The sequence below is a fragment of the Ylistrum balloti genome, unplaced genomic scaffold, assembly GCF_031769215.1.
Source record: "Ylistrum balloti isolate Yb309-2 unplaced genomic scaffold, AGI_CSIRO_Ybal_v1 Utg369680, whole genome shotgun sequence".
Taxonomy (NCBI): Eukaryota; Metazoa; Mollusca; class Bivalvia; order Pectinida; family Pectinidae; genus Ylistrum; species Ylistrum balloti.
This window is the reverse complement of record NW_026781921.1, coordinates 334,503-353,304: the sequence shown is the minus strand read 5'-3', so window position 1 is coordinate 353,304 and position 18,802 is coordinate 334,503. Positions and strand designations below refer to the sequence as shown.

At 33.8% G+C, this 18,802-nt stretch overlaps 1 protein-coding gene across 1 annotated transcript in view; it reads left to right on the top strand.

The window, feature by feature from the left end:
• The first annotated feature begins 4,682 nt into the window (after positions 1 to 4,682).
• Positions 4,683 to 18,802, top strand: part of LOC132564407 (alpha-(1,3)-fucosyltransferase fut-5-like) — a 34,073-nt gene continuing 19,953 nt past the window's right edge. Inside the window, exons 1-2 of the mRNA XM_060229061.1 lie at positions 4,683 to 4,846; positions 5,965 to 6,031. Of these exons, the coding sequence (XP_060085044.1) occupies positions 4,683 to 4,846; positions 5,965 to 6,031 (231 nt within the window). The remainder of the gene's footprint in view (positions 4,847 to 5,964; positions 6,032 to 18,802) is intronic.

The window sequence follows — 18,802 nt, the reverse complement described above, 5'->3', positions numbered from 1 at the left end:
CTATACCTCCCGATTACCTCTGTATACTATACCTCCCGATTACCTCTGTATACTGTACCTCCCGATCTCCCGATCACCGAGTACCTCTGTATACTGTACCTCCCGATTACCGAGTACCTCTGTGTACTGTACCTCCCGCTTACCGATTACCTCTGTATACTGTACCTCCCGATCATCAAGTACCTCTGTATACTGTACCTCCCGATTACCGAGTACCTCTGTATACTGTACCTCCCGATTACCGAGTACCTCTGTATACTGTATCTCCCGACCACCGAGTACCTCTGTTTATAATACCTCCCGATTACCGAGTGCCTCTGTATACTGTACCTCCCGATCTCCCGATTACCGAGTACCTCTGTATATCGAATCTCCCGATCATCTAGTTCATCTGTGTACTTATCTCCCGAGCACCGAGTACCTCTGTATACCCAAACACCCAGAACAAGGTGACTGACATTTTGATACCTAAACACCCAGAACAAGATGACTGACATTTTGATACCCAAACACCCAGAACAAGGTGACGGACATTTTGATACCCAAACACACAGAACAATGTGACTGACATTTTGATACCCAAACACCCAGAACAAAGTGACGGACATTTTGATACCCAAACACCCAGAACAAAGTGACTGACATTTGGATACCCAAACACCCAGAACAAAGTGACTGACATTTTGATACCCAAACACCCAGAACAAGATGACATTTTGGACACCAATAGTTATTGTCCTTGTAGTGCATACAGATACTCAAACACCCAGAAGACTACTGGCTACGTAGTAAGGCTAAGTCCTTTACATGCACCCAACATCGTTCGAATTAAGAATTGACAAATGAATTTGTACACACGTGATTCACGGTTATGTGGTTCGCTGAGCATTGTCAAATCGGAGATCTACTCTTCATAAAAAACATAGTAACTTTTAAGTTTCTTTATTGTTGGTTAGACACAAGTAAAAAGCATTTTGAATACCAAGATCTTTCTTTCTTGCAAACAAAGCTTTGACAAAGTGCACATGGCTCCCATTGAAAATTCAGTGTACCTTATATACAAATGTATCGTATTTCAAAACGTGAGGAAGAATAACAAGTTGTAACAAAATTGTCTGAAGATAATTTATTAGGAGTTAATGTGTATGTTTCACACAGATACAAGGGTATATTGTGTTTATTTTGCTGTGTATGATACACACGTAATCCTTCTGGGTGGTTTGTACATGAAAGAGATATGACATGCTAAAATCGCTGCCTGGTTTTGATGACGTGTTAAATACCTTTCTATGTTCTCGCCTACCGAACGAGACTTTCTTTTCAGACTCAAAGGATGGCGCCACTATGTTCAGGTGCTGGTCATTTGAGTACAGTGGCGCCGTCTATATGGGCGTATTATATTTTATGTTATTTACATTAGTAAAGCATACATTCTAATCATACATGTGGTCTTTTGGTTAATACAAAATTGTATATTGTTATATTATAAGTAAGTTTCTGTCCTTGCTATTATCTGTCCTTACTAGTGTCTGTTCTTGTAAGTGTCTGTCCTTGCTAGTGTCTGTCCTTACTAGTCTCTGTCCTTATAAGTGTCTGTCCTTGTAAGTGTCTGTCCTTGCTAGTGTCTGTCCTTGTAAGTGTCTGTCCTTGCTAGTGTCTGTCCTTGTAAGTGTCTGTCCTTGCTAATGCCTGTCCTTGCTAGCTCGTCCAGTAGCGTTGTTGATGTTTTCTTATTTTGTTCTTAGCATCGATATTTTGTTTGTTGTACAAAGTGTTTATCAGAGAAATCAAATACACAAAATGTCGCCCTAATGTTATTCAGTCAATCACTTTAATTAGCTAACCTGTAGCCAGGCACATTAAAATATGGCGTCGTTATTGACTTTCAATTCAAGCAAAACGATCTCAAGGTAGACGTCGCAAATTAGATTTCGAGTTTACCTTCTCGAGTAGCGAGCGGGGGTCAAAGGTGGGCATAAATCTCTCGGGACACAAACACATATCGCCCGACTTCAGAGGTAGCAACTGTATAAGTAATTTCACACTGATTTCTCCTTCCTGCCGTCACTGTATGCACACCACACCAATTATTCAAATGCTTTCCCAAATGTCGCGCTTCTGTACTACGTCTTTTCTAAAAGGTGTTTAACGAACACTGGTAGGAATTGGAAAGTGAGCTGTGCAACTGTAGTTTTGTCTGCATGAATATATTTTCTCAACATTGAAATATTTTGGTTTTAGAACCAAATGGATTTAAAATTGTTTTTATAATATGTACCACAATAAACACGAGCAAATATGTTACAATGTTTCATTAACTACATTTCATATTGTCTTAAACAAGAATTGTATATCCTGTAGCTGTTGTCATTGAAATTTACTTCTGACGCAAAGTGTGACAAATCTATAAATTGATTTTGGATTTTAGAAACCGATGAACTATCAGTCATTAACGTCAACATCCGGGCTTCTTATGCAAATGCCGACTGTACAGTATGATTATATCTAAGCGAACCATTGTCCGAAATGTTGTGCCTCGTGGACTTTGCTGGTTTTACCCTGGTCATCATTAACCTTAGTTTACAACACAGTGTTAAGCGTTGAAGTAGAAAGCGATTAATTCTTTTGGAATTTCTTATCAGGAAGAAAAGAAGTGATAGATTAGATAGGACGAAACAAAGACATATTAATCAGACGTTTTAAATAATTTGCAATTTTGAAATATACCGTGGATAGGACGCAGGCAACAAAACAGGTCCAAAAGTAGAGAAGATAAAAGGGTAGAATTTCTCGATAGAAACCAGGGCCCGTATTCATGAAACCGTTCTCATGCTCAAGCATAGATTTTGTGCTCAATCAGACTTTTTCATAATTCGCCTAAATCATATAAAATGATACAAATGTCAAATATAAACATTGAATATAACTTTGACTTGAAGTCCTTTAAATTTTTTGTTTTTAATCTTTGGCAAAATCAGTCTTATTATTAATCTTTAACTTAAACAAGACATAAGGCTTGAGCACAAAATTCATGCTTGAGCATGAGAACGGTTTCATGAATACGGGCCCTGGTTTCTATCGAGAAATTCTACCCTTTTATCTTCTCTACTTTTGGACCTGTTTTGTTGCCTGCGTCCTATCCACGGTATATTTCAAAATTGCAAATTATTTAAAACGTCTGAATAATATGTCTTTGTTTCGTCCTCTCTAATCTATCACTTCAGCCATTCAGTCAAAACGTAAAGATATTCAAGGAAATATTTTATACGATGTGTTAAACACCAATCTGTTATACATTTAGTTAAAATTAAGGCATATGACTGTCACTTAAAACAGATATAATGTTAGAATGTGTTTTACCTGTATGTGTGTCGTTAAAAACTGATAGATGTCACTGAATATCAACACATCATTTTTTTAGATTTCGCTTTGGCTATCTAATGGTGAGACATGAGCACGTGCACAAATATCAGTTTTGTAATTAATTCATGAACGACAAACCCTACCAGTACGTGACTACCACGAGACGAATGTGACATCAAAATAACTACCTAAAATAGCCACTGTTAAAGGCTTAAAGTAAACGTGTTCATTTCACAATGATTTAGTCTCACATGACCCAAAAAGGCGTCAAAGTCCTAACAGGTATGAAATTAACTTGATCCAATTTGAATTGGCGTCAAATGATGTTGAATAACGTTGCAGTGTTATTGTCCTTAGACACACAATTTGGTTCAATTGCCTTGGAATATGTGTGTTTGACCTCCCGCATGTTGTTCTATGAAGAAGCAACCAGTTAATTCAATGAAAATCCGCTCACAATTGACTCGTGTTGTTAAGGTAGCGATGAACAGTAACTAATACATTCTGATCAAGTTTATGACGGAGTGAGTGTCTTAACATCAGTAATCACCATGATATTACAAGAGAATAAATGTTGAGGAAGTCAAACATCGCTTTAATGGGAAAGCATTAGTTTGGTATCATATTGTTTGACGTTCTGTCAACTGTTGGGGGTATTGAAGGACGGTCTACCGGTGTATGTGAAGCAAGTTAATTTGGTTTTAAATCGTTTAACGTCATATCAACAGCTATGGTCATTTAATGAAATAAGGTGCTGAACTTTTGGTATCTTTAGGCACATAAGATCAAGGGCAATATGATAAAATGTCGAGGTCAGACAAAAACAAAACAAACAAAAAACAAAAAACAAAAACAAAGATGATATGTTATCGATAAATTACAAAGTTGAAATAGTAGAGTATTTGTACTGACCTTATACACCGCTTGGCCTCAATATAAAAAGTTGTATGTACATAATTGATATATCTCCATTGTGATCATTGTGTAAGGATACGGAGTCGCTTTTCGCCAGATCAATGCCAGTGATGGCGATTTTAAATGAATTTGGTAGTAAATAACAACAGTAAAATGTATTACACCATCACGATGTATCCCTGTTACCGGAATCGCCGACACTAGCTGCAGAAATGGATAAACTGGTCTTGTTGAAAGAATAGGAAAGGAGAGAGGAGGAGTAAAGGAAGAGAAGAGGAGGAGTAAAGGAGAAAAGGAAAGGAGGAGGAGGAAAGGAGAAAAGGAAAGGAAGAGAGGAGGTGGAGAAGGAGTAAAAGAGAAAAGGAAAGGAAGAGGGGGTGGAGAAGCAGGAGGAGGAGGAAAGGATGAGGAATAAAGGAGAAAAGGAAAGGAGAAGGAGTAAAGGAGAAAGGGAAAGGAGAAGGAGAGGAGGTGGAGGAGGAGGAGTTAAGGAGAAAAAGGAAAGGAGAAGGAGAGAAGGTGAAGGAGGGGAGATGGTGGAGGAAGAAAGGAGGGGGAGGGAGGAGAAGTAAAGGAGAAAAGAAGAGGAGAAGGATTAGGAGAGAGGAAGAAGAGAACAAGAAAGAAACGGCGGAGGAAATGAGGTTATAGCAGGAGAATGAAGAAGAGGACAGGAGGATGAGGAGAAGAGGAAGAGAAAAAGGAGAGGAGGAGAAAGAGAAGGATAACCGGTCCTTCATCCGGCCTAAGTTTTTCTGTTTCTGTAACGTCAGTGTCTATCTTATTGTTACTACTTATCGGACGTATCCGACCTAGCCTCTTTCAATTACTGGTTCAAATGCGCGAAAAATGTTTTATAATTTATAGCAAACAGCATTACAAACTAAAGAAAGGGAATTCATAACAAGAAACGTTCGAGATGTGCATTTTGATAATTTATCTTATATTACATATTTAATTATTCAAATGTTAAGTATCTGTCTTTCAAACCACGCCTTACTCAGACTTTATATTATAATTACCCTCCCACACTGATAATCCGGATCACAGGACCGGCATCCACTTTGTAGCTTACGGTACTAGCGTACTAATACTAATCGATATTATACCATATAACCTTTTGGCCGTCGTCTCACCGTTGACTCATCAACTACCTACGCACCACAATCAAATTCCTTCCGCACTTGACTCTAAATTTACGACTTCTCAATTGAAGAGGTACAGGTGAGTATTTGATTGAAGCAGGACTTACTATACCCTATTCTCGGTCCTGTCCGATTTGTACTCAGCACTTCAAAAGTTTGTATTTACATATGTAGGGCTTTGATGCACGCCTCACGCAACAAGTGGTTATTGTAGAACGTGTTATAACATAAATTGATCCGTGGAAATGCATCACATTACCAGATATTTATAAACCCATGACAATAGGACTTAATAAATTAAAACATATAGATGTGAACTATCGAAAATCGTATTTTAGTGCAATAAAGAATTATCATTATAATTCGATTTCAGTTTTGACTGACAAGGTCGCGAATTCATCATTTGCCACAAGGAACATCCGGGTATTGTTCGTTATCATACTGTTGGTGGCCCCAAATCAAAAATGAAAACATGCCGTTGTTGATTTCCTCGCTATCGTACACAGATAATTACAAATTGAACTCATTAATTTTTTTCCAGCAAAGAAGACTGGATGTTTTTAAATCTAGTTGAACCAACAGCAGAGAATATCACAATGACTTGTGAGGTTTGTTCTTTTTATAGGCAAAGGGCATAACTTTAATTTTGCTGAAATACATTCAGTTTTCTTTACTGAGTATCTCGTGCTTATTTAACCATAAAAATCTCAAGAAAATGTCTAAAAAAATCTTAAATTTGAATAACAAATAAATTACCGACATTTTAACAGATTCTTCATTCAAACACAAATTCAATGAAACAAATCCAAAGTAACAATAGAAGAGAGATTTACACTGAGAGCTCTGAAAAGTACGGGGAAAATCAGACTTTGCGTTCCTGAAGAGTAAGCGTCTTTTGCTTCATCGATTGTGAGACCTTTGACGATTTGTTCTGATTTTTTTTTTGTTCTTGTTTTAATTTCATATTTTAAAAGCTGTCCTGTTATGTCCATGTTTTTAAAGATGTAGATACTGAAGGAGTGGGCGTTGTTTTGATGTAGTAATTTCGTGTCCAATCCTCTTGTCACTGCTTTTGGTAAATAAATATTTTTATTTTAAGCGGATTTGTTTCCGGATCGGTGATGTAATATACAACTCGAAATGGAACCAAATTTCTATTAAGAAACTAGTTTTTGACCAGTGGAGTAGGATCTGTTGGTAAAGGAGTGGTCAGGTCTTCCCTACCGGGGTGGTCAGATTTTATCTATGTCGTTTGCGGTTTTGTCTTACTACTGGACGCGCGTGAGTGTCCACAATAAAAACAGTAATGTGATAGAGAGAGCATTAAATGGAGTATGTATCTCCGACCTTACGTCACACTGACCACAGAGTTAACTGGACACAGGATAGTAAACACTCGTAATATATAGGTATCAGGTTACGATTTGGTGGGTGGGTGGGGGTATATTTGATGAAATATTGGTTTTGCGCACCCTTGATATAAAATTCGGGCAATTTATTCAAATTTGAAATATACATGATATTTGAAAACTCAATATATAATTACATGCATAGCTATTTCTAGAAGTCAATATTATGTTATAAACTGACTGAGAACAAAGCTAGGATTTTTCAGCGTTTTTTGTATATGTTGTTCTCCCTGTTTCTACTTCCCATCATACTCAATGCCACACACGTACACGTACACGTACTTGTACAAAAGACAAATGAGAATGGCACCGTTTGATACAAATTAAGAATTAGATACAGTGATGTCGTAGGACTCGTCAGTGATGCTAAAGGCCATTAATGTGAGAATCGCATTGCAGAAGACGATTAAGAAAATTAAAATTGAACTTTCCAAAGAAAGGTATAATCCGAATAGGGAGACACATACTGTAATAAAGTTATTAAACAGAACAGCAGATTCATAACAATTCAATTAAAGAATTCCACAGCGCATTTATACTTAAAATTGTAACTTTGTAGCTAAACAAAACACGAATATAGATTTGGAGAAACAATAAACATTTTATGAAATACATTATATATTTAGTCGGCATTTATTAGGCCCATCTACCACAGTCCTATAATGCCTGTTGTTTGTTAATATACTTTGATAAGCAGGTCAAAAGTCCACATATCAACTTCATACTGTTTACATGTACATGTATATCGGAACTAAAATATCACAGTTACATAGTTAACTTGACCATACACATGTACTGACAATTAAGATCGATAATTGATCCCTGTATCCTATTTTTAACGAAGTAAACGAAAAATATTTCAATACACGATACACATTATTATTACATATGTATTGTGTATAGGTTTAGTAGATGGTCAAGGATAAAGGCACCCCCACGTGGTGACCACACGACCCTAACACCTACACCAATTGTAGTGGTCATTTTATGGTTGGGTCAGTGTATAATCAAACTATGTTGACCGGTAAATACAGACCGATTTACTTGTAATTTCTCCCACCATCAGACCATTAAAACCTAACCGACTGAACACGATCGTGCTGGACCTAATTACAGGGATGTATATTAGCTGTAATGGCCGAAGAAACTGGACCTGGTCATCTTCACAAACGACAGTCATAAAGATATCAGTCCGCGCCCACGACTCGCGGAAGGAACTACAAAGGTTGTAATCCGACCTTGTTACAAGCCTACTGATGCGGACACATTAAACCAAACGATTAATTGACCAACAGATAACAATGTCGGGATCTTTCACAGTTAATAGAAACATTAGCCCAAATTTGTAGAGTGTTTGATCTTCAAATTTTAATAATTTCTCATTTTGATTTCGAAGCGTAACATAACACTGGGTATATCAAATTCTGATAAGTCGTGGAAAATCAGTTTTTAAACAGACCCCAAAGATTAATATTAATTTTATATGCTAATGAAAATTAAACAGCCGTGCGCATTTTCGGAAAACAATACAATGTGCGTTTTGTCAATCAACAGCGAAATTATAATGGTACCGATACTAATATGTTGTGGTATCAGCAATAATTAACATAGTTATCGGGGTCTATTACACATGTAACTTTGGAAGAAACAAGAAACCTCGCCACAGTGTCACGGCGGATGGATAATCTATTTTATATTTAACTTTTTGATATCGGAATATAAGTTACCTATATTATATCATTTTTTTCAACATTTGTAATTATAACACATGCCCGAGTTCTGGATTTAGGGTTAAGCTGTGTTATTTCTGTGTTGTAAATATTTAGGGTTAATATGTGTTATTTCTGTGTTGTAAATATTTAGGGTTAAGCTGTGTTATTTCTGTGTTGTAAATATTTCGGGTTAATATGTGTTATTTCTGTGTTGTAAATATTTAGGGTTAAGCTGTCTTATTTCTGTGTTGTAAATATTTATGGTTAAGCTGTCTTATTTCTGTGTTGTAAATATTTAGGGTTAAGCTGTCTAATTTCTGTGTTGTAAATATTTAGGGTTAAGCTGTGTTATTTCTGTGTTGTAAATATTTAGGGTTAAGCTGTGTTATTTCTGTGTTGTAAATATTTAGGGTTAAGCTGTGTTATTTCTGTGTTGTAAATATTTAGGGTTAATATGTGTTATTTCTGTGTTGTAAATATTTAGTTATTTCTGTGTTAAATATTTAGGGTTAAGCTGTGTTATTTCTGTGTTGTAAATATTTAGGGTTATGTTTATTTCTGTGTTGTAAATATTTAGGGTTAATATGTGTTATTTCTGTGTTGTAAATATTTAGGGTTAAGCTGTGTTATTTCTGTGTTGTAAATATTTAGGGTTAAGCTGTGTTATTTCTGTGTTGTAAATATTTAGGGTTAAGCTGTCTTATTTCTGTGTTGTAAATATTTATGGTTAAGCTGTCTAATTTCTGTGTTGTAAATATTCAGGGTTAGGCTGTCTTATTTCTGTGTTGTAAATATTTAGGGTTAAGCTGTGTTATTTCTGTGTTGTAAATATTTAGGGTTAAGCTGTGTTATTTCTGTGTTGTAAATATTCATGTTTAAGCTGTGTTGTTTCTGTGTAGTAAATATTTATGGTTAAGCTGTGTTATTTCTGTGTTGTAAATATTTAGGGTTAAGCTGTTATTTCTGTGTTGTAAATATTTAGGGTTAAGCTGTGTTATTTCTGTGTTGTAAATATTTAGGGTTAAGCTGTGTTATTTCTGTGTTGTAAATATTTAGGGTTACGTTGTGTGATTTCTGTGTTGTAAATATTCAAGTTTAAGCTGTCTTATTTCTGTGTTGTAAATATTTATGGTTAAGCTGTCTTATTTCTGTGTTGTAAATATTTAGGGTTAAGCTGTCTAATTTCTGTGTTGTAAATATTTAGTAAATATTTCTGTGTTGTAAATATTTAGGGTTAAGCTGTGTTATTTCTGTGTTGTAAATATTTAGGGTTAAGTGTTATTTCTGTGTTGTAAATGTTAAGTTATTTCTGTGTTGTAAATATTTAGGGTTAAGCTGTGTTATTTCTGTGTTGTAAATATTTAGGGTTCAGCTGTGTTATTTCTGTGTTGTACATATTTAGGGTTAAGCTGTGTTATTTCTGTGTTGTAAATATTTAGGGTTAAGCTGTGTTATTTCTGTGTTGTAAATATTTAGGGTTAAGCTGTGTTATTTCTGTGTTGTAAATATTTAGGGTTAAGCTGTGTTATTTCTGTGTTGTAAATATTTAGGGTTAAGCTGTGTTATTTCTGTGTTGTAAATATTTAGGGTTAAGCTGTGTTATTTCTGTGTTGTAAATATTTCGGGTTAAGATGTGTTATTTCTGTGTTGTAAATATTTAGGGTTAAGCTGTGTTATTTCTGTGTTGTAAATATTTAGTCTTATTTCTGTTTGTAAATATTTAGGTTGTGTGATTTCTGTGTTGTAAATATTTAGGGTTAAGCTGTGTTATTTCTGTGTTGTAAATATTTAGGGTTAAGCTGTGTTATTTCTGTGTTGTAAATATTTAGGGTTAATATGTGTTATTTCTGTGTTGTAAATATTTAGGGTTAAGCTGTGTTATTTCTGTGTTGTAAATATTTAGGGTTAATATGTGTTATTTCTGTGTTGTAAATATTTAGGGTTAAGCTGTGTTATTTCTGTGTTGTAAATATTTAGGGTTAAGCTGTGTTATTTCTGTGTTGTAAATATTCAAGTTTAAGCTGTCTTATTTCTGTGTTGTAAATATTTAGGGTTAAGCTGTAATTTCTGTGTTGTAAATATTTATTTCTGTGTTGTAAATATTTAGGGTTAAGCTGTGTTATTTCTGTGTTGTAAATATTTAGGGTTCAGTTGTGTGATTTCTGTGTTGTAAATATTTAGGGTTAAGCTGTGTTATTTCTGTGTTGTAAATATTTAGGGTTAAGCTGTGTTATTTCTGTGTTGTAAATATTTAGGGTTAAGCTGTGTTATTTCTGTGTTGTAAATATTTAGGGTTAAGCTGTGTAAAATATTTAGGGTTAAGCTGTGTTATTTCTGTGTTGTAAATATTTAGGGTTAAGCTGTGTTATTTCTGTGTTGTAAATATTTAGGGTTAAGCTGTGTTAGTGTTGTAAATATTTAGGGTGTCTTATTTCTGTGTTGTAAATATTTAGGGTTAATTTGTGTGATTTCTGTGTTGTAAATATTTAGGGTTAAGCTGTCCTATTTCTGTGTTGTAAATATTTAGGGTTAAGCTGTGTTATTTCTGTGTTGTAAATATTTAGGGTTAAATTTCTGTGTTGTAAATATTTAGGGTTAAGCTGTGTTATTTCTGTGTTGTAAATATTTAGGGTTAAGCTGTGTTATTTCTGTGTTGTAAATATTTAGTTAAATATTGTTATTTCTGTGTTGTAAATATTTAGGGTTAAGCTGTGTTATTTCTGTGTTGTAAATATTTAGGGTTAAGCTGTCTTATTTCTGTGTTGTAAATATTTATGGTTAAGCTGTCTTATTTCTGTGTTGTAAATATTTAGGGTTAAGCTGTGTTATTTCTGTGTTGTAAATATTTAGGGTTAAGCTGTGTTATTTCTGTGTTGTAAATATTTAGTGTTGTAAATATTTAGGGTTGTGTTATTTCTGTGTTGTAAATATTTAGGGTTAAGCTGTGTTATTTCTGTGTTGTAAATATTTAGGGTTAAGCTGTGTTATTTCTGTGTTGTAAATATTTAGGGTTATGTTTATTTCTGTGTTGTAAATATTTAGGGTTAAGTGTTATTTCTGTGTTGTAAATATTTAGTTAAGTTATTTCTGTGTTGTAAATATTTAGGGTTAAGCTGTGTTATTTCTGTGTTGTAAATATTTAGGGTTAAGCTGTGTTATTTCTGTGTTGTAAATATTTAGGGTTAAGCTGTGTTATTTCTGTGTTGTAAATATTTAGGGTTAAGCTGTCTTATTTCTGTGTTGTAAATATTTAGGGTTAAGTTGTGTGATTTCTGTGTTGTAAATATTTAGGGTTAAGCTGTGTTATTTCTGTGTTGTAAATATTTAGGGTTAAGCTGTCTTATTTCTGTGTTGTAAATATTTAGGGTTAAGCTGTCTAATTTCTGTATTGTAAATATTTAGGGTTAAGCTGTGTTATTTCATTGTTGTAAATATTTAGGGTTAAGCTGTGTTATTTCTGTGTTGTAAATATTTAGGGTTAAGCTGTGTTATTTCTGTGTTGTAAATATTTAGGGTTAAATATTTAGGGTGTGTTATTTCTGTGTTGTAAATATTTAGGGTTAAGCTGTCTTATTTCTGTGTTGTAAATATTTAGGGTTAAGCTGTCTTATTTCTGTGTTGTAAATATTTAGGGTTAATATGTGTTATTTCTGTGTTGTAAATGTTTAGGGTTAAGCTGTGTTATTTCTGTGTTGTAAATGTTTAGGGTTAAGCTGTGTTATTTCTGTGTTGTAAATATTTAGGGTTAAGCTGTGTTATTTCTGTGTTGTAAATATTTAGGGTTAATATGTGTTATTTCTGTGTTGTAAATATTTAGGGTTAAGCTGTGTTATTTCTGTGTTGTAAATATTTAGGGTTACGTTGTGTGATTTCTGTGTTGTAAATATTCAAGTTTAAGCTGTCTTATTTCTGTGTTGTAAATATTTAGGGTTAATATGTGTTATTTCTGTGTTGTAAATATTTAGGGTTACGTTGTGTGATTTCTGTGTTGTAAATATTTAGGATTACGTTGTGTGATTTCTGTGTTGTAAATATTCAAGTTTAAGCTGTCTTATTTCTGTGTTGTAAATATTTATGGTTAAGCTGTCTTATTTCTGTGTTGTAAATATTTAGGGTTAAATATTTGTTTATTTCTGTGTTGTAAATATTTAGGGTTATTTATTTCTGTGTTGTAAATATTTAGGGTTAAGCTGTGTTATTTCTGTGTTGTAAATATTTAGGGTTAAGCTGTGTTATTTCTGTGTTGTAAATATTTAGGGTTAAGCTGTGTTATTTCTGTGTTGTAAATATTTAGGGTTAAGCTGTGTTATTTCTGTGTTGTAAATATTTAGGGTTAAGCTGTGTTATTTCTGTGTTGTAAATATTTAGGGTTAAGCTGTGTTATTTCTGTGTTGTAAATATTTAGGGTTAAGTTGTGTGATTTCTGTGTTGTAAATATTCAAGTTTAAGCTGTCTTATTTCTGTGTTGTAAATATTTAGGGTTATATTTAATATGTGTTAAGCTGTGTTATTTCTGTGTTGTAAATATTTAGGGTTAAGCTGTGTTATTTCTGTGTTGTAAATATTTAGGGTTAAGCTGTGTTATTTCTGTGTTGTAAATATTTAGGGTTAAGCTGTGTTATTTCTGTGTTGTAAATATTTAGGTTTTCTGTGTTGTAAATATGTTAAGTGTGTTATTTCTGTGTTGTAAATATTTAGGGTTAAGCTGTGTTATTTCTGTGTTGTAAATATTTAGGGTTAATATGTGTTATTTCTGTGTTGTAAATATTTAGGGTTAAGCTGTCTTATTTCTGTGTTGTAAATATTTAGGGTTAAGCTGTCTTATTTCTGTGTTGTAAATATTTAGGGTTAAGCTGTCTTATTTCTGTGTTGTTATTTAGGGTTAAATATTTCTGTGTTGTAAATATTTAGGTTAAGCTGTGTTATTTCTGTGTTGTAAATATTTAGGGTTAAATATATTTAGGGTTAAGCTGTGTTATTTCTGTGTTGTAAATATTTAGGGTTAAGTGTTTATTTCTGTGTTGTAAATATTTAGGGTTAAGCTGTGTTATTTCTGTGTTGTAAATATTTACAAGTTAAGCTGTCTTATTTCTGTGTTGTAGTTGTTTTATATTATAGGGTTAAGCTGTCTTATTTCTGTGTTGTAAATATTTAGGGTTAAGCTGTGTTATTTCTGTAGTAGTTTTACAGTTATCACAAGATACATGTCTTATTTCTGTAGTAGTTTTACAGTTATCACAAGATACATGTCTTATTTCTGTAGTAGTTTCACAGTATCACAAGAAACATGTCTTATTTCTGTAGTAGTTTCACAGTATCACAAGATACCTGTCTTATTTCTGTAGTAGTTTCACAGTATCACAAGATACCTGTCTTATTTCTGTAGAAGTTTTACAGTTATCACAAGATACATGTCTTATTTCTGTAGTAGTTTTACAGTTATCACAAGATACATGTCTTATTTCTGTAGTAGTTTCACAGTTATCACAAGATACATGTCTTATTTCTGTAGAAGTTTCACAGTTATCACAAGATACCTGTCTTATTTCTGTAGTAGTTTCACAGTATCACAAGATACGTGTCTTATTTCTGTAGAAGTTTTACAGTTATCACAAGATACATGTCTTATTTCTGGAGTAGTTTCACAGTTATCACAAGATACATGTCTTATTTCTGTAGTAGTTTCACAGTATCACAAGATACCTGTCTTATTTCTGTAGTAGTTTCACAGTATCACAAGATACATGTCTTATTTCTGTAGTAGTTTCACAGAAAATAATATAAAACCATGCGTTCAGATTTGACTGATAATGATTTCGGGTTACCGGTGTAACACTACACAAACAACTTGTATATGGGAAATGACTCTTGTACATATTTTTGTTCCAAGTTTATTTCTGACTAAATCCTTCGGAATTCAATCATATTCTGGAAGTAGGAGTTGAATTTTATCATTATTTTTTTTTTCACTGAAAATGTAAAATAATTTGTAAATTAGATTAATATGTACTCTATTATATATATTAGTATTTCCGTAGGGTTAAGATTTCCGCCATTAAATCTAGAAAATGATAGTACATGTAATAGAAAAACCAAAGTCCGGTTCAGGATTTCCGTTGAAAAGTTCATTTTGGCTTTGAAAGTTTGGTTTGATTAAAAAAATATGTTTTGTATCCTGTTTTGTCATTATTTCCTCAGGAAACAAGTTATATCCGAGATAAAGTCAAATTTCAAAGCTCTCAGAGACACTGAAAAATGTTTTACAACTTAATCATAATTTGATAATAATTTAAAAGTGTTTGAACGATAGTGGTTCCGACTTACGAGCAAGCGAAAGAGTAAAATGAAGAGAGGTTCTACTATAGAGAGAGTTTGCTGTATCGAGGTACTTCATTGACAAGGGTCATTCAACTCAGTTTTCGGAGTAACGACACATCTACGAAGAAGTCGTTCGGAATAACGAGACTCAGTTGGACATAAAGGTCAGAATATCCGTACTTTGAAGGACTCTTATTAGACACAAATTCAGCGAAAAGTTCAAGCGAACAACGATTATGCTTAATCTAAAACAGATTTACCAAAGAATAAAAAAGATGATTGTATTTGCAAAGAATTTTCAAAGAAATTAAAATGCCGTCACTCGGAATAATACGACTTGTTGACACCGGACTTTCACATCCGGCAACAGCGTTTTAGTGGCTGTGTAATATAATGTATTATTCTATTGCTTTTCTAAAGACAGCTTTTTGGAAACTGTTTTGAAAATGAAATTTATTTTCAACTCTAAATGAAAATATTAAAGAATTCAAGTTTCATTACTAGCACTAGAAAAAAGGCAAGGCCACATGACTGCACAACTCCGTAGATATGTACCCTCAATGGTTCAAATAAAACGTAAATACAAGCTACTGGATGAAACAGATTTCCCTTTGATCCGGATAAATATTGACGGAGCCGTCTTGAAAACTCTTGACTCCGCCTAAGTAAATAAACGCCAGCGACAATGAATGAAAGTGTGGACAACTTATAAAGCTCAGGTGTCTTTTTAATGGTTTATTGTGAACACAGTAAAATTTATCAAAGATGAAATATGCACATTATATATATCAGAGCTATCTACACATCAGCGTGTAATCTGTAATTTCGGAATGCAAAAGTGATGACAGATTAACTGTCGAAAACGAACCCTTAACCTATGTTTCTTATTCCCACCGTGCCTGTTTCGGGAAGGAGGTAAAACTGATAATGATTTTGAGCCGATGGAAGGCAAGTTAAGTGCCAAGCATTTGCAAATATATGAACAAAAAAAAGTAAATTAAACTGCGTTCATAACACAACAAAGTAAGTACAAGACATGTTGTATAATATTGTCCGTTCGTCCGGCCTGTTGTAGGTATACTTGTGTGTTACATTTCGTCAAGAAATCTACATAATGGATTCGTTTATAAGAATTCATCGTTAGACTTCTGTGCGCATGTGGTTTTTTGAAGACGGAATGAACAGAAGTAGGATGATTCTTTCGAAGTCTTGAATACTTGAAAACCCGCAGGGTCTATTTAAAAAAATATTGCACTTCTCTCTCAAAGTTCAATTGATATCTTTGAAACGTACTGTGTTATATAACTATTAGTGTTAATCGATATGTCAATACACAGCTTCCACACAAACAGGAAAATATCTATATAGTGATATACTCGTAATCACATTAAACAAACCGATGAGAATTAAGCAACTGAACTATTTATAACTTCTGACCAGTGTCATAATTTTGAATGATTTAGTGCCTATAAAACTTGTAGTGTTTAGCATTTAGTAGTATGCATGTACATGGCACATCTGCCGTGTCCCCAATCATTCGATCACCAAACGACAATGGAATTTGAGAATGTTTGGAAGAGTTAATGCCCTTTTAAGCATCCCTCATTTATCGATAAATTTCTGTTACCCTTTGGAGTTTTTATCATAATCAAGTTGTTCCTCATAACTGGCATTTTGATTAGACAGTTGTCATGTTTCTATATTCTACACGTTGATAATACTATAAGTGATTTGTTTCGTTCAATGAACACAATCTATAATTATCGCAGAATCTTAGACACCCAACTGTTAAACATACATGTACAAAGTAGGTCTTATTTCCTTATAGTCACTTTGTACATATTTGAGAGCATATAAAATGTTCCAAAAACAATATAAAAACTAAAACAAAATAAATAGATAAAATAGCTTCCAAAATTAAATATCTTTTTCTAAAACAGAATGTAATTTATAATATCAAAACGATTGTCAACTGCTAAGGCCATGAAATTAATCAATACTTTATGTTCTAAAGATCATTCTATTTCATCTGTATGTCAGGGATCGCTTCCGAATTTTTCAATCAATCAATAAATATTGTTTTTGTGTTCTTCGTAAAACCTGTTTTTTTTTACTTAAAGTTCGAGTCAATGTGGAGCTGACGAAGCTCTCAGGATCGGAGAAACTGGCTAATCCGGGGAGAGACAATCTCCTCCAGGCGCGACAATCACTAGTAATACTTTAATGTAAATTATATGTCGGGAAAAAATTGAAGTGGCACTATGAAAATGTTCAATCGAATTTGAAGGGCCAATGATCTGGGGAGCTTAAAGTACCATAGAGACACTTTATCTGTTGTCTCGTGCTCAAGTACTCGTACAAATCTTCCTTTGTTTACAAGTTAGGGTTAGACATACACTTAAGTTTTACCTGTATGACAGGAAAGCTGAGGATAGCCGACATGGGCGTGATCTTTACCTATTCACCGTGTAAAAGGGGAGGGACATTGGCGATAATCCGACACATCGGTGTAACACACAAACCGTGAAATAGAGTTACCGTTCTTGAGTTCGTCAGAATAATCTTAGAAATTAGGTAAAGTTACAAAAGATTTTTTTAACATCGTGTACAGATTTTAAAAAACCCAACAACAACCCAAAATAGTGAGTTGTTATTGCGACAAATAGGAAATATCCAATTTCTATTGAATGCAATTTTCATCCAGGATCGGAATAATATGATGAAAAATCTGAGGATTGGTAATTATTGTCGACTGTGACAACGATACACTGCCGATAATCTGCTTCTTTGTATCAGGTTCAAACAAATCATCCTCTACGTCTACTGAAAACTAAAACTGTGTTTTTAGAAAATAGTTTGGGACAGACAAATGTACGAGGTGACAACAAAACGTTCTTGAAATTCAAAATTCCCTAATTGCCAATATTCAGTAATCGAGCAGCAAGTTTGTTTCACTCCTAGAAGTGTGACTTCAATAAAATATGCAATGTGAAACTAGATACAAAATCCCTTTCGGAGCCCCATGCTCAACCTGTGCACGAGGTAGTATCAAATTCAATCGTAAAACAATGGAGAAGTCAATCTATTTATGACATAACGATGAAAAAGATTTGCATACAAATTGCCGATTGGTAGACGGTCCATGTATAATGTAGGGAGCGGCAGGCGGACCGGACACGGAGAGCTCAGATTACTAGACATGGTTATCGCGGGCATGATTTAAAGTGTCATGGGTAAATATCGGATTACTCAGCTGCAGGTGAACATCTAGACATTGTATTTAATTTAATACTGTCATTTTGCCAAGAATATTTGTTTATCAATTATGTATAAAATATCCATGATTTAGGCAGAGAATTTTATTTACGTGATCGAAAGCGTTCGTAATTTTTTTTTCAATAAAAAAAAGACGCAAATCACAATCACAGACACAATCTCCGATATATTTATCTCATACTTGGCACAAAGCTGCATTGTACCGAACAATTGTAATTATAAATACTAATTCCGTGATCCCCTCAGCCAGTGTGTACTATACTTACCAATAATGAATGACAGACTTAAGGCTATATGTTACCTTAGTTTGATACATCTAAGATATACCATGTACACATTTTATATTATTACACTTTGGGACATGATCTATTTCACTAAACCAAACTTAAGAACAAATGCCCACTATATTTACTGTGGTGAATCTCTAACACAGTTGTTGTCCCTCACATCCAAGGGCGGTATAACAATGCATTCTGGGATATATATTGATCACAGGGTATTTGTTTTGGAAACGAAGTCCATTTGACATTTTAATATTGCTGACTTTTCAATAATATTACGTGATTGTCGTTTTAAATATGTTGCAGCTTACAAAATACCGTCTATGCCTAAGGGGAAATAACTCTCTCATGCCTTACAACATGACTACCAAATCTTATCTAAG